At 51.9% G+C, this 15,658-nt stretch overlaps 7 protein-coding genes across 7 annotated transcripts; 3 read left to right on the top strand and 4 right to left on the bottom strand.

Annotated features, from left to right (window-relative positions):
* Positions 1–1,295: 1,295 nt before the first annotated feature.
* Positions 1,296–2,673, bottom strand: LAESUDRAFT_509050 (uncharacterized protein). The gene is made up of 5 exons (XM_040902731.1): positions 2,560–2,673; positions 2,390–2,494; positions 1,966–2,332; positions 1,540–1,911; positions 1,296–1,492 (listed from the first exon to the last, which is right to left on the bottom strand). Exons 2-5 carry the CDS (start codon positions 2,410–2,412, stop codon positions 1,433–1,435), a joined length of 822 nt encoding a protein of 273 aa, XP_040767268.1. The 5' UTR covers positions 2,413–2,494; positions 2,560–2,673; the 3' UTR covers positions 1,296–1,432.
* A 98-nt stretch (positions 2,674–2,771) lies between these two features.
* Positions 2,772–4,841, top strand: LAESUDRAFT_741804 (uncharacterized protein). Its single transcript, XM_040911159.1, has one exon. It carries the CDS (start codon positions 2,871–2,873, stop codon positions 4,719–4,721), a length of 1,851 nt encoding a protein of 616 aa, XP_040767269.1. The 5' UTR covers positions 2,772–2,870; the 3' UTR covers positions 4,722–4,841.
* A 249-nt stretch (positions 4,842–5,090) lies between these two features.
* Positions 5,091–6,789, bottom strand: LAESUDRAFT_646919 (uncharacterized protein; the record flags this gene model as incomplete). Its single annotated transcript, XM_040904018.1, has 5 exons — positions 5,091–5,504; positions 5,570–5,738; positions 5,798–5,931; positions 5,982–6,422; positions 6,484–6,789. The coding sequence occupies 5 exons, from the start codon at positions 6,787–6,789 to the stop codon at positions 5,091–5,093; spliced, it is 1,464 nt and encodes a 487-aa protein (XP_040767270.1).
* A 1,611-nt stretch (positions 6,790–8,400) lies between these two features.
* Positions 8,401–9,168, bottom strand: LAESUDRAFT_646868 (uncharacterized protein; the record flags this gene model as incomplete). The annotated part of the gene is made up of 4 exons (XM_040904015.1): positions 8,401–8,540; positions 8,604–8,723; positions 8,809–8,986; positions 9,043–9,168. 4 exons carry the CDS (start codon positions 9,166–9,168, stop codon positions 8,401–8,403), a joined length of 564 nt encoding a protein of 187 aa, XP_040767271.1.
* A 1,137-nt stretch (positions 9,169–10,305) lies between these two features.
* LAESUDRAFT_756486 (Aldo/keto reductase) lies at positions 10,306–11,341 on the top strand (the record flags this gene model as incomplete). Its single annotated transcript, XM_040912182.1, has 4 exons — positions 10,306–10,788; positions 10,842–11,080; positions 11,138–11,258; positions 11,321–11,341. 4 exons carry the CDS (start codon positions 10,306–10,308, stop codon positions 11,339–11,341), a joined length of 864 nt encoding a protein of 287 aa, XP_040767272.1.
* A 251-nt stretch (positions 11,342–11,592) lies between these two features.
* Positions 11,593–13,731, top strand: LAESUDRAFT_810540 (NPR2-domain-containing protein; the record flags this gene model as incomplete). Its single annotated transcript, XM_040914234.1, has 6 exons — positions 11,593–12,105; positions 12,160–12,405; positions 12,461–12,558; positions 12,613–12,743; positions 12,800–12,945; positions 12,997–13,731. The coding sequence occupies 6 exons, from the start codon at positions 11,593–11,595 to the stop codon at positions 13,729–13,731; spliced, it is 1,869 nt and encodes a 622-aa protein (XP_040767273.1).
* Positions 13,732–14,046: 315 nt separating this feature from the next.
* LAESUDRAFT_735221 (18S rRNA biogenesis protein) lies at positions 14,047–15,550 on the bottom strand (the record flags this gene model as incomplete). Its single annotated transcript, XM_040910571.1, has 8 exons — positions 14,047–14,191; positions 14,256–14,501; positions 14,563–14,688; positions 14,746–14,870; positions 14,922–14,993; positions 15,048–15,223; positions 15,276–15,347; positions 15,400–15,550. 8 exons carry the CDS (start codon positions 15,548–15,550, stop codon positions 14,047–14,049), a joined length of 1,113 nt encoding a protein of 370 aa, XP_040767274.1.
* Between the last annotated feature and the right edge of the window lie 108 nt (positions 15,551–15,658).

A 15,658-nucleotide genomic window follows, 5' to 3' on the forward strand; every position in this document is an offset into this window, starting at 1 on the left:
ATCCGTGCGCGATTCTTGATCATCCATGATTGTGGTCGGCGGACCCTTGCTTGTCGTTGTCTCCGCCTCGGATGATTCATCCACGGCTGAGTCCGTCGTCTTCGCCGCGAAGGCTGGTAGATGGGTAAAGGAGACATCGGACTTCGCTTTGCGTTTGCCGACTGGAGTGCGATCGTTCATGACCCTCTCTTCGAAGATGGATTGTTGAGGCGTTCTGAGGACTGCATTGCCTCGCAGATTCCTGGAGGGTTTTACGGTCTTCGGCTCACGCGAACCATGACGCGAGAGTTCGTCGTCTCTAATCACCGGTATAGTTGCTTCGCGAACGACGGCCAGAGCTTCCCCAGGTGCAGGAGGCACAACCTGACGTCGCTTTGCCTTAGGAGTGTCGCTTGTGCTACGTGTCCTTGTGACTGTGCGGGATGTTCGCGATAGGGGTACACTATGGACTTCCCGATTCCGCATCACAACAGCCAGTGGCAATTCCTCTTCTTCGTCTGAATCACTTTGTTGGCACCTTCCGGTCTCGACTGAGGGCGGAACAGTCTCCCTGTCGGAACGCCCGTGCATCTTATCTAAAGTCCTCGTCACTTCGTCTGCATCTGTCGACTTCGCTGCGATCATAGCAGGGACAAGACCGGTGGTCGCAGAGGAAGATACATTCTGCTTCAATCTCGATGGCTCCGAATCAGGGACTGTATCGATTTCATCATTGACCTGTAGCCTGTTGACAGGAGTTGGCGAACGGAGAGCTGCAAGCCCAGCAGCAACTGTTGGCGCAGACCCGTTCACGGCGGTAGCGTTCGACAGCTGTGCCTGCTGCTGCTGTAGTTCAGCGGTATCTGCTGCTATCGTCCCCTGTACCATAGGCTGCACGGAAGGCGCAGCATGTGGACGGATTCCCTTGCTCAAGTACTCGTTCTTCTTCTTTTCTGATAGCATGTTCCACAACTTGCTGACCACTGTCCGCTCCGTTGTGGTACCTTCTGAGGGTACTGCGGCTGGAAACTGTTGCCCACCTGCGTTCGCTAGAACAGGCTGCACAACCGTTGGCGCCGCTTGTCCTACTATTTCCACCGGTTCGTCGAGCTGAGTAGGCTCTGGCTCATATGGTTGCGTGGGTTCCATGAACTCTGGGGACAGCTCGAAGAGGCCCATATCGACGATGGCCTTATGTGTTGGAGTCTCGTAAGAGGAGGTAAGTTCAGTAGATCCATCATCCGGAAAAGATGACGATGTCGCGGCTGGAACTGCATGAATCGAACCTAACGGTCTTCCATCGTCATGATGGCCATACGACCCGCCAATTTCTTGGCCTTGGCCTGCAGTGAATTCATCGGACGATTGAGACCCATCACCTCGACGGTACGAGTTGACAGCCTGAGAATGTGAGGGAAATGACCGGCCACTTTGCACATAGATTTCCTGTGAGTCATCGGACGAATTTTCGGGCGTCGCGGCTACAAGAATGCGGGCGACATGTGATGGAGAACTAGGAGGACTTGAGAGCGTGACTCGTTGCTTCGTTGCGGCATTCACCTCCTGAGTACGGGTTGTCGCCGACTGTTCGGCCACGGATCTACTATGCGTGCTGTGGCTCAACTGCCCCAGCTCCGACAGAGGTACATTGAAGGCCTTCGTATGCTGTAGATATAATTTCTCTTGGTCCTCGGCAGGAAGCGGGCCTGCGAAAGAATCTTGCGATGCAGGGGACGGCGATCGTTTCCTCGGTGCACGAGCCGTGCTTCTCGCAGGGACGATCGCTGGGCGCGAGACACTGCCACCATAGTATGGTATCATCTTAGATGATGGCACAGGAGGGTCACAGGGATTCATTTCCTTTGTTCTGACGATTGCAGCAATAGGTGGGTTCATGGAAGCCCATGGCACGACGGCTTTCGTTGACATGTGCTGGAAGCCTGCATTTAGCCTTCTCAAACATTGAGTAGGATGACACAGTCTCACATCAGCAGGACTCTGATCTGCCACCTTCGCTTTTGAAGTATTCTTCGTGCGTTTCGGAGGCGCCGCATTTGAAGGCGGGCCGGATTTGTCACTGTCCATCGATCCTGGACTGTTCTCCTTCTGTGAACCTGTGGAATCCAACTGCTCATTTCCTTGAGACTCTGACTCTGGCTGTGTCCCAGCGTGCCCAAGCACTTGTTGTTGCGAAGGGGTAGATTTCCTCGTCGGACTTGTCAAGGCTTGTGGCGCTGGCATACCGTTGTTGATCACAGCGGTAACGAGATCCGTTCGACGCGATCTCTTCGAGCTTGAAGTTCGCTGTGGCAATATTGCTTTCATTAGTTGGCTAGCTTGAGATTCGTCACTCCTTCGGATGATTATCAGCAATGTTACCAAACTGAGATGTCATGAGCCATCCAGTCACCTGGATTCATCTGCTGGTCGCATTCTGGAGTATTTTGGTTATCCAAGGAAAAATAAATGATGCAGTCAAGAGCACAATCCGACACTCCTTCCGAGAGTAGGCTGGCTATTCGGTCAAGGTTAGTGTGATTGCAGAACGAGCGGGCGATCCGTTCGATGCTACACACTCACAAGTATAAGCAAGAAACGTAGATTCGGTTGTTGAAGAGGAAAAGCAACGGGAGCTCGGGAAATGGTCGCCCAAGGTCGCAACGAGTGACTGCAACGCGTTGGTCTGCGTCGAACCTGTCAAGGCCACTCTCGCGTGTACAGTCACCTGACCGGTTTGTACTTGCGAGGTTGAATTCTTGTCGATCGTGCAATCTTCATCTATAACTTCAGCACGCCTCTCCAGCACTGCTGGTACGGTGCTGGCCAAACATTTCCGTCTACAGGCTGTCGTCTCTCTTCATTCGCTCGTTCCATTGACGCTCATTTCCGCCATGTCGCACAAGGTCTCGCGTCGCGAATCGAACACGCCGAAGGAGAAACCGACGAACGAGTCTCTTTCTTATAATTTAGAGGAACAGCTGGATACGGATGAGCGTCCCAGCAGCACAAAACACGTTAAAAGCGCCACATCAAAGGCTAAGGATGCAGAAACGACTCACGCGTCTTTGACTAAGATCAACACCGACGTGGATGTGAACGCGGTACCTGATCCTATACCTGACACTGGACTGTCTCTCACGACTTCTCTGCCTGGCACACTCACCGTGTACACTGGTGTTCCTCCTGCGATTGCTTCAGCAACTCATACGCCTGGCTTCTCTCCCCTCCCATCGCTCACTCCCCCGCCCGCGCTCATTACCTCAGTGGCATCAACGCCGTACTCGCTAGCACCATCTCACAACGATAACGCAGCTTCGGCTGCGTTAGACTCTCAGGGGCCGCAGACGCAGACGCACCCTGCCCGACAACTTTCGGCGGTAATCATTGTGCTCATTGGCATTGGCTCGGCTTTCTTGCTTCTTCTTGTCTTCGTTCTCTGTAGGATGTTCAGGAAACGTCGGAGATGGAGTTATCCCACGCCATCTCGCCCAATCCTGCAAGACCCGTTCGCCGATCGAGCCACAGATGGCGATGAAGAGTCGCTTTTCGGAGGCAAAGAGAGGATCTCCGGGAGGCCAGGTAGCAATGGCTTGTGGACTTGGACGCAATATCCACATCCGTCTCTGGAGAAATCTCAGGTGATTCATGCTATCAATGAACATGCAAGCAATGGTAGCACTCGCAGGCTTGTTGAAGAGGCTCAGCAACTTTCATCCTGTTACGAGGAAAAACATTCGACTACTGCTGTTAGTCACCGACTCTCCCGTGCTGACACCACACTCCCTCCGCCTGTACAGCAAACCTTGGGTCGGGCCGCGAAGCGGGTTTCCGCCGTTTCCGCGTCTATCTATCCTGGGTCACCTCAGTCTACTCTCGACACATCTGCAATCGGCCTGGCTATTGGAAGCGCGTCACCGTTCACAGCAGACGGTACTCCTCTTCTGCAACGCAATGCATCGAAAGCTTCGAACCGGCGTATGTCCAGGAGTAGGCGAAGTGTGCGTTATAGTCTTCACGAGAATGTCAATGCAAGCGTCCCGGCGGATGCCTACGATGGTGTTCAAGCATCATCTCGGAACCCGTCGCCGGGCGTGGTCCACAGGAAGTCAAGTTCTCTCCAGGGTCGCGCACGGGTGAAAGCTCCTTATGCTCCTGGTTCAGTCTTGCGTGCATCTTCCACAGTCGCGGCCTTTGCTGCCGCTCAGTCGAATCCTTTCGATGACTCGCAATATGTCTTGCCGCCCTTGTCTCCTGCGTTGAAGACGGAAGCCACCAGAGAGCGGGACACTAAGGCTTTGACGTCTGCCCTCGGCTTAGCAAGTCCACCTCCTCTATCACCCCAGCCTACCCTATACCCTGACGACTCTATCACGCTGGCTGGAGACCGCCGTAACAAACGTAACACGCGTCCGCAAAGTCAGCTACTCAGCCCGAGCACAGAAGCAAGTGCGCGACTTGGAAACTTGATGTTGGCCGAGTTCTCCAGCATGGCATCGTTGCCTTCAACGCGTACCATCGCAGGCACTGGTGAATCTACCCTAACGCGGAACAGGAGCAGGAAGAGGACCGATGATAAGCCTCCGCGCGTACCGTCCCCTCCACCGATGCCTTCCTTGGCACAAATGGCCCTGGCGCACACGAATCCGGATGACTTTGCCGATTATAGAAGTCCGACCTACAGTATCTATGGACTGTATGAAACTGATAGAAAGAGTCGCGCTCCCGGTGAAGGCGGCTATTGAAATTTGCATAGAATATCTCGTTTGTCTTCACGATTGGATTTGTATTACTGCCCGAACTCATGTTGTACCCCTAGTCATCTGCATCTGTATCGTACGCACTGGAATAGATGTGATCAGGAGTGGATAAAGTGTTCGTATGCATTGTTCACTTTTACATCCGATGCACACGACAGGCTTGGCAGGACATCGAGCTAACCATCCATCAAGTCCACCTTCACGCCCACCTTCACGCCAGCTTCCAGCAGAATGAGAATCAGTAATCCGGGTATCTTCTACTGCACATTCATAGCAAATAAAACGCGGAGCGCTCACAAATGAGGCAAGTAAAAGCATAGAACACAGCGAGATCACCTCACGATAGCATCAGCATCAATGAGCGGTCTGCATCTCCGCTTGTATGGAATCGGCCTTGTCCTCGCGATCTACAGCATGACCTTCATATATGCTCGATGGCACGCGTAGCCCATCGGCAGTGAGCTTTTCTCGCTCGAGTTGGACCTTCGCGCCCTCCCTCTGCGCCTGTTCTTCCTGCACTCGTTCCCTGGTCTCTTTCTCCTCTTCCTGGATGAGAGCCTTTAGCTCGTCTTCCAATTCAGCATCGTCGATGCCAGCTTCCGATACCGCAACCTCGGTACCCACGCGAATGGCATCGTCGATCTCCCTAGCGTCAGCATTCGCTGAAGCCATAGCATCCATTGTCTCGTCGATTTTATCTCGCTGCAATGACGGATGTGCCAATATGGCACGCAGGGTGACGGTAGAACTTTCGTAGGACTTCATGATCTACATTAAAAGGTGGTACTGAGTCAAACAGTTTTCCCCCCCATCAACGACAGTCAATATCATACCTCGACATCACCCGCAGACGCTTCAACGCGTAGGAGCGTGGATTGCAGAGCGTCTAGGGAGTTGAGGCGTTTGCCGAGCAAATCTTCAAGTTGCTTCTTCGCACGCAGATGGCTCAAAGCGATTTCCTTCCGTTTGATTCGTAAAGACGTTGAAATTTGTTCAGTGCGTCTGGCCGTTGAATGTCAATTTCAGCGATTCACGAAAGTCCTTGTGAAATGAGGCTCAACTCGTTGATCTTGACGTGAATACTGTCGATTTGCAGTTGCAATCGTTCAATAGCCGTCTTCAACTCTAAAACACCCTCGTCAACAGATGTTATCCCTTGAAACTGTGTTGCATCGCCCTCGACAAATTTAATGACCTATAATTGTATGTATTAGAATCGCAATGCGTATTTCTGGAAGAATGCACCTCTTTCTGGACGAGAATAATGCTTCTATCCCGCTCGAGGTATCTGACCAACACCTTCAAATCCAAGTCTGATAGCACCACGCCCTCCAATGCATGACCTGCGAATTCCCTCCGAAAGCTGTCCATATTATACAACGAGCTGACGAGAGAGACGTCGGATTTCCTTCGCTGCCTCTGGATCACGTTGTCCGCTGCTCTCTCCAGGAGGCTCAGAACGACATAATCGCCTCTGACCTTCTTCCATCGCTCGTTGTAGCTTGTATGCCCAAGTGTGTTATCTTCCGCATTCATAATGTTGAGTTGCTGCAATGACCACCACAGCGGCTTGCCGATAACGTAGGATGCTATTCGATATGGCAGCCAACCCGGGTTGTATATAGACTGTGGAGCACTCAGAAACTCTGGAAGTGAAAAGTATGCTTTCATTGCACAAAGCTCGGACTGCACTAGCAAGATGAGCATTCAGAAGCTCCGTTGACTGGAACCTAATCCCACCACTCACTATCACTGTAGGCAGGCTCAGCGGCTTGCCGACTCCCTCGAACCTGAAATCTTCCGACAACGCTGCTCCTTCCGCATGCAGAACTAGTCTATCTGGTATGGCAGACTGTGTTTGATTTATGTAAGGCCATCCTCTCAGGACAACAGCCTCTAAGGTCCGACGCCACCACTCGACATTGGAAGAATATGATGTGGGATTTGAGTGCTTCTGCAACGAAAAGTCGGAATATAACGCCTTAAGTCGCGAAGTCGACAGGGAATTATACGTTGGCAGGCTGGTCAACTGACTATTCGATAGCGGAGACATGACTGCACCATGAAAACAGGGTGACAGCGACCCTTGCTCACCCCCACTCCACATTTCCACTTATGGTAATACCAGTTATTTTTGCACGATAATGTACAGATTTGAAATGATAAGAGGCAAAAAGGTGAAATAGCCATTGCAAACAACCCGGCACATGACAAGTTTAGGGCAGACAAATGTGAACTTCCACGATCGTCCGGCGAAAAGAAAGTGAAAAGTAGCTGAAACTGAGCGGGTTCGAACTTGCGACATACAAAATGAAATCGCGGTGGTAGCCACTAAGCTAAGTGACCACGATGATTGTGTTTCTAGTAATGTATATCATAAATCATTTCAACCAATAATGTCCGTTATGAATATCATCAGTGAGTATCAACACACCCACTCCCCTCATGACAGAAGGTAAATATGGATGTGCTTATGCATTGGACTCATCAATGTTATCTGGAAATAACAGTAGAGGCAGTGTAAGGTGGCTTGAGGTGCATGGATGGACCGAACACATTTTGATTGAATTTACACAGAACATATCATTTCCTTTTATGGGAATGTGGAGTGGGGGTGAGCTGGGTCCGCTCAGGGTGACGATGTCAACAATCGCGAGCAACGCGGCGCGCGAGGGCGCGCGTCGTGTACTTACTACTTTACTGAGCAACGTGTTCGCTCACTTCACGTGGCATCCTGCCCATGTCATCGTAGGCGAAGGACTGACACCGGGTTTACATGACTCTAGTATCACTAATTGTACATTTATAAACGTACTACAGACAGCTCTGCCAAAGCAAACATGTCCTGCAAATTTAACTAGGAGAACAGTTACAGGTCACATAGCAGAGCAAACGATAACAGTGACATCCCTTTCAAGATGATAGCAAGTTCAGATAGCATTCCGACTCTTCAAGTTCTGATTTTTCGCGCGTTAGATCCGGACTTTCTTTGAGCATTAATAACGCGTTCTGTCTCATCTTCCACCGGAAGCGAACTCCAGCTTGAGTTGAGAGAACGCGAAAGTTGCTCCCGCAGTTGTTCATCGTGTAGAATTGTACGGCTGACGCGGAACATGCCCGTTCCAGGTTGCGCTACTTGCCATGGGCGTACTCCATGAGAGATCGCCTATTGAAAACTGCAGATAAGCATCAGGTCCTGAGCCAGAAGAAGAAAGATTGCACTGACTGGAGGTGCTACGCGAGGAAATTGATTGTTGGTCTGAGTACCGGGGGTTTGGAAGCTACTTCCATTGCGAAATGCCTGGTCTACATGTTGTTTCACATCGGAATCTTGTTGGAGGTAATTTGGCGCAGAATGGTAGCTGTACCCAGTACCCTGCTGGGAATATGCCACTTCCGCGTACGGAGGGGCGAGCTCGATCGGAGACCCATGTGGATGAAGCTGAAAGCCTGAGCTCGAGAATGGTGACTGAGGATTAGAAACGGGCGTCACGGGGAGAGAGATCGTAGTTGACGCAGGAGTAGGCGGCTGTGAGAATAGTGTGAAGGACGGAGATGTACTCTTGTAAACGGGATCGCTCTTGCTCATGATGTGCTGGTTTATTAGGAATTCTGTTTGACGCATTCATCGGTTAGATCTACGATGTTGCATCCAATCCGAGCACTACTTACGACGCGATCTGTACCGAAACACGAAGGCAACATGAGTGCTCGGTCCCGACTTATCATAGGGCTCGAAAGACCAAGTGTCCGGCGTTTGCATATATGTCTTACATTCTTCCGCAAAACTGTGAAGGTCTGTATCTCAATCCTCTCTGGCGACGATAGCATCAGCATCGCACCTGATACACGTTTCGTCCGGTTGACGTGTGCCCCTGGCCGGAGGTGGGATTGTCTGAGGTGCATTAGGCTGACGTCTGCCGTTCCGAAGCACCAGCTTGATCTTGACCGCGATCGTGCCAACCTCGGGATTATTCCTATAGCCTGCTTGAGCAGACGATGTGACTATCCGAGTTGGGATCAGCTTCTGTAATTGACAAACTAAACTCAGCATGATAGACTGAAGATGTACCTTCATCAACTCGGGAGAACTGAAATGGTCTCTCCGAGTCGTCACCAACCCTCACCCCGGAACGTTGAGCCTGACCCTTGCCGAATAGAAAACGCCCTGGCACAGTGAACCCATCCAGCTTGATGTAGGTTGCGCTATCAACGTTCGTTCCCTGGTCAGCCCAGTGCACGCTGAATGTCTGTCACTGTATCAGGAGCGCATCTAATGCAGCCGGGACGAACGGGCGAAACTCACCTTTCCCGCTTCGCTCGGAATCCAACATATCACCCTCTTACCTGTACTATCCAGTGTGCTCTCGTACTCTATAATCTCCTTCCCTTCGCACGTAATCCAAGCGCAGAAGCCGGAACGTGATAACATCGTTTGGCGGAGGTGGAACGGTGACTGTAAAGCAAATCCGGCACGCTTGATATCTGTGACGCTTAAAATGTTGCCAGATTACTGTTGTGTGGCGCACCCTCAGGATTGACCGCAAATAGATAACTCAGAGTACGAGGTGGCGTATGGAAGGTTTCAGTCGTTTACAACCAACAAATGGATGGTCATGGATGAGAGATATTCCTGGTAAGAGAGCGCTCTGCGAAGCGGATCAAGCCCACGTGGTCGTGATTTGTGGGCGCGCGCGGCGACGCGATTGACACGTGATGCACGTGATGGCGCACGAACGGCGGTACTAGAGGAGAACATAGAGGAGAAAGCTGGAGAAAGACTGCTCAGAATAGACTAACTGACTAAGGAGGTCGATAAATCAGTCTTGAACTTGCTTGCCAGTAACAACAACCATCAGCTACTGCTGCAGGGGGATGGATGATCTTCACAGATAGATTCCCAACACTATCTAGCACATTTGAGAACTAATTCTATAAAGCTACACCGGGCAGAGGTTTGTCGGAGACACCAGGTGACCATCCGATCTACAGAATCTTCACAGAATGGATGGCCAAAGAAGTGGACCTTTGCTCTGAGGCACCGGAAGATGAAGGACCATCGAAAACAAGACGGCCCAGCATGTGGTAATCCAGCGCCTGTGTAGTTGTTAAAAGATGAGGTTCGCAGCCGCCCTGCATGGCTATATAGCATTGGGCGTTCATTAGGGCAGGCCGCGATGGACTTCATCGCAGCAGCTCGTCTTCCGAGCCTCAACGCGGTCCTCCGAGTTTCAACCGTCGCCACATGCCGTCGTTATCGCGACACCGTCGGAAGCACACAGACGACAATAATATAACATCTGCCTGTTCTAATGGCCTGACGCAGCGCTATGGGTGGGAGTCCTTAGTAAGTGGTCGTCATATTCGATCAAGCCAGTGTCAGCATACGCCATCTTGCTAGTCTCTCGACGCCGCGACGCAACGGACAGCGAGCCAAGGAAGCAATCGCCGATAAAAGCACGTCATGCTATCCTGGAGAGCCTATATAGCGGGCATCGCCTTTACCATGACCGTCCTATCTCTTCTTCGAAGCTACTCGACATCGACCGTATCAAACTCGCGTTCCATCATGTCCGCCCTCACCATCACGCTGAACGACGGCAACAAGATCCCTTGGCTGGCATTCGGCACTGGTACAGCCTTGTACGGAAAGGACGTGGAGAACGCGGTCAGCGTCGCGATTAAGAACGGTATCGTCCATCTTGACGGCGCCCAGTCCTACGGGAATGAGGACTCGCTCGGAGCTGCCATCGCTGCCTCGGACAAGCCGCGCTCATCGCTGTTTGTCACAACTAAGCTGGGCAAGATTCTGCCAGGGCAGACTGTCCGCGATACTGTGTTGACGTCCCTGAAGAAACTCCGCCTCGACTACGTCGACCTTTTCCTTATACACTCACCCAAGAACCACGAGGGAGAGCTGAGCTCTGTCTGGAAGCAGGTCGAGCAGGTCCAGAAGGAAGGGTTAGCGAAGAGCATCGGAGTTTCCAACTTTCGCGTCCAGGACTTCGAGGAGATTCTGGGTGATGCAAGCGTGGTCCCTGCTGTGAACCAGGTGCGTATAGTCTCCGAGAAGTGTGCTATTTCCGAAGCTCATGAGTTGAAAAGATTGAATATCATCCATACGTCTTCAAGGCGGATGAGCCTGTAATCAAGTATATGAAGGAGAAGAACATCCTGCCGACGTCTTTCGGTGGCTTAACGCCGATTGTGCGCTTCAAAGGCGGCCCCGTTGATTCTGTCCTGACCTCTATCGCTGCACGAGTTGGAAAGACAGCGGGCACGACGGTGACAGAAGGACAGGTTCTGCAGTTGTGGTTGAGGGCCAAGGGGATCCCTGCTATTACGTATGTACTTAATAACAAGTTTCATATAGCTGATCTAATGATGCGATATATTGGCAGGACAACGTCCAAGGAGGAGCGGGTAAAGGAGTATCTTGCGACGGAGACGTTGCCCGGCCTCTCCGCGGAAGAGGTTGCAGCGATTGACGAGGCTGGTTCGAAGACGCACCACCGAGTCTTCGTGAGTCGTTCATCCAATCCTGGTCCATGATCAGCGAGTGCTTTGAACTGACTGTTCGTCAGTCCAAATGGTGGGACGACTGAAATCAAGCAGCTGTGCATGCAATAGGAGACGTAGTGTATGCGAGAGCGGATGTTGTAGACTTTATAAACCAGAATTACACTCCTTGATGTTGTCTCAGCACTGGCCTTGGAGCCCAATAGTCCTCAAGAGTGAGGTGACTGAGCTTAAGCATTGACCATCTGAGTTGCTGCAGTGATCGGGACTCCCTAGGTGACATCGAACAGGCTGGTCCCATCAAATGAACAGATAACTCTAAATCCTCGTTCCCCGCATGGCCACAGGATCATTCTTTCCGCGAATCGAGTCCGTATTCTACGCCGTCTTCGACGTCCGACAAGGTCCAAAAATTGTATATCAAGTCCCAGAGGGTCTCATAGGAACCAGCGCATCTGCCAGTTCGGCTAGCAGCACCAGCAGTAGTGTCTCACCGTTTCTGACTTCATCTTCGTCGCCCTCGCCGGTCACACCAGACAGTCCAGCCCTTCCTCGTCTTGACTCGCGCACTCTGCTCAGCCCGCGAAAACGCCCAGCTTCGGCCGCGGAAGTCCTCTTCAATTTCGATGACATCTCTAAATATGTCATACCGCAGAGCGCGCTGTGCGGGAGGTTGGTTATCTGTGCTACTGGGAAACACCGAATAATAGGCTTTCCTGTCGAGTTGCGAGGAAGCTATGAGCGCAACTACTTCCGATATAACTTGTGCTTTGTGTTTGAACGTACCGCCGATCTGAGTTGTTACGAGCCTATTATCCGCAAAGTCAGCCGGGTCCTGACAAATTGTGAGGTTCGTCGACAATGCTCTTCGTATGCGTTTCACTAAAGGATGTGACTGTTCCAGGAGGAGTCTGGCTTTCTTTCGTCGCCGCAAAGTTCGCCTGCCATTCACGCTATTCTCGAGCAACTATATGAAGATCTTACCTCGTACTCTGAGACGTCTATACCCGTCGATAGGTTCAATTCCATAGACTTAAAAGTATTTCCCTTCTATCCCAATCCACCGCCAGTGAAAGACTGGATGGTGCCCCTTGCTCTAATAGGCCTGACCAAAAGGATTGAGCCTAACTGGGATTTGACGATGGTCAGGGTACGCCCATCTGTACAGATCGCTACTTCCTCACTGTTTATTTTCGTTGTCGCAGATTTGTCAACACATAGATGGTACGAACCATGTCAGTCGCATTGCGCGGCTTGCGGATTGTGACATTGACCTGGCCCGTCAGGCTATTGCACACCTGCTGTGAGTTTGAGCCAAGCTACCAAGCATGTATGCTGAACCAGCTGGTCCTGCCAGGTATTACCAAGTGATCATGATGATTGATATATTCCAATACTCGAACATGTATACCCTTCGCACCAGCATACAATGGCTGGCGGACGAGTCCAACGTTAGAGATGAGTGCGGTCCATACGCCACGCGGCCAGGTACAGTGGTGTATGTTAATTCATAACGACGCAGTCTCATCTGCCGTTGGATATAGGGGAGCCAATAGCCGACTGGCCGAAGCTGCTGCACCTGTATTCTCGTCTCAAGCCTGGGAAGACGGTACGAGAATGGATGGAGGAGTATGATGTACAATCGTACGGGATTGACGTCCGTCGGTTTACCAGCTTCGGTGTGATCAAAGTATGTCGTAACCGTATCAGGTCTAACACAGTCGTTCACATATCTACGAAGGGCTTCCTGCGGCGCGTACATCGCTGGCCCATTCTCCTTCGCGAATCGCAGACACAATCCCCCGAACGTCTTTCCCTCGGCCGGAGGCGCGGGCAGAGCTTTGCCGCCATGGCAAGTAACCAGCTGCCTGCTGCGCGTCCCGGCGCAGATCCCACTCGCTCGCGTGGTCGTCCTCAAGATCCCGTACCGACCATCTCCTCCACTGGCGCCGAGATTGCGACTACGAAAGTGTCTATTTCCAATGCACCTCTCCAGCCTACTCGACGTGCAAGTGTCGCCGAGAGCTCTCTCGAGCGACTGCGCGCTCGGGACACGCGCAAGGCCGCGCATCAAATCTTCACCAGTCCTTCGCGCGCCGGGCCGCCGGGCTCACCGACTCCTGCAACTGCTGGCCCTCGTGCGTTGCGAGATATCTTCGACGTCTCAACTGTGGACCCCGTTGGGGCTCAACGCTTGGGATTGGGAGCCGGTACGACGTCTTCCACCTTAAGCTACCTCCGCCCGCGGCCGTCGCGTTCTCCCTCTGCACCTGCGGTATCGCATGTACATGCGCAGGTCCCAATGGGCCCGTCATTCCCGCAAGAGCTACTTCCGTTGCTGGACGGAGAGCATCATACGGACGAGCTCTGCACGCGGTTCGAGGTGGGCTGGCCAGTGATGAAGGCGTGGTTGATGCTTGCTGGTGGAGGGATGGGAGACGAGGATTACGGACAGGTTTCAATCATCTATCGATGACATAGCACTGCCCAATCCAGTATAAATAGCTCTACTACACGCAATGCATATCTGCCTACTGTGCGGCATATAGCCCTATCAACATCATGGGTCGAAGTGCCTGCGTACCTATGATCATCGTTCAGACCACACTATCGCGATCAGCTCGAACAGTGAGGCACAAACTGCATCGCTCTAGTCAGATGCAGCATCGCAGCGATGCTCTGACCCTCCACTATTACAAATACAACAACTCTCACTCGAACGCCCAAACGGAGTCTCGGGAAATGTCGTGCATTCTGTAGAATGAATGCTAGAGAATCCGCAAGTGTTCGGTTATGAGAGCGTCCTGTTTGCATTCATATATCCTGTGCCATAGCATGAGAACATGTAATCTGAGCACTCCGGGTCCGCAGGATCTGCCGGGATGATTTTGAAGGTCGTGCCGAAACATGTCTTCACGTCGCGTAAGAATTGGATGCTGCATCCGGTCAACGTCAAAGTTAGGTGCCATACACGGAATGAGGAGGATCGTGGATACCCACGTTCTCTCAGTCGGTTCGCCCATCCTACACCGCCCGACATCTTCGCTACCGAGCACCATCATGAGCAGGACGAGCACTTGATGATTGCTGTCCACACACCCCCCTCTGTGAACTTCGGACAGGAGGGCACGCGACGCAAGCAACGCAATGTCTTCTGGGGCGACGCCTGGCTTGGACATGGCCTCCGCACAGTGTATTGCGCCCGTGGTGGTTTCTGAGAGGAGTGAAAGACCGTATCCTGGAGACCTGGTCAAGGGTACGAGTTGATTTTCAGGATGATGCGATTCTATACGAAGGTTCGACCTACTTTCCACTGTCCTCTCCCTTGTAAACATCAGAATAAATATAGATGTCGGGAATGTAGCGGTTCAGCACGGATCGCGCGGCTTCGATCATACGATTCGAAAACTGTGGATTGACGCGTACAGCATGTCTGTCACAGAGCATATAAAGATCCTTTGAACACCAAGACACGCAGCAGATAACTCACGAGATACCTCGGATCCGCTTGATCTTGCCCCGTTCGACAAAGTTCAAAGTCTTCACCTGCTTCACTAACGGGCACAGGAACTGCACTTCACCACCGCCTAATGGTGGACTGCCGCGTTTTTTAATCTGTCAGCATGCTTCAATATCTGACTTGTAAGAAAGGGGAAGACCGCTTACCCTGAGTTCCAAGCCGTCAGAAATGCCGAACAATTGTAAGTACGGGAGTGTCACAGTGCGGATGAGGTCGACCTAGAGCGGGTAATGATATGAGCAAGAGACCTTACAACAAAGTCCGATACTCACAGAAAGATCCATATCATCAGACGTGATCCCCCGCAGTGTTACTTGGAAGGGCTTCTTCGAGAAGGGCGCGAGCATGATGATCGGTTCGAGGAAGTATCCCACTGAGCGTGAGAGTGGACAGTCATGCGTGACAGGACCTCCTTCAATGATTCCTGGTTTCACGAGAATAGCAGTACCTGCGAGCAGACATGAGCTTGAGCCTGCTCGTGAAGACAGCGGATTGCGTACCCGTGACGGATATCTCTATGACAGTGCCATTCGTTACTCTTTCCAAGAGCCGCAAGAGGCTAACCTCATAATCTGAGAAATGCGCTTAGCGGAGTTCCACAGACATTGAGAGCAAGTTTCGCACCTCTGAGGCCTGGGTTTTTGTCCTCTGGTCGGATTTTGTCAACTTTGACAGGCTTTCCACTGAGTATCGAGAGAACGAGACGATGTCTCAGATGCTGGTGTCCGCTGAAGTTCAGCACTGAGGTGGTCTGTGCGATGGCCTCCGCAACCATGGTGGCTGAAAGACAGGCGACTGGGTGAAACAGAGCTGCAAAGTTGATGAAGCGCTCGTTCGTTGATCGAGATTTTATCGGGCGGGCGCCAACGCGTCGCGCCATAGA

Source organism: Laetiporus sulphureus (assembly GCF_001632365.1).
Source record: "Laetiporus sulphureus 93-53 unplaced genomic scaffold LAESUscaffold_7, whole genome shotgun sequence".
Classification (NCBI taxonomy): Eukaryota; Fungi; Basidiomycota; class Agaricomycetes; order Polyporales; family Laetiporaceae; genus Laetiporus; species Laetiporus sulphureus.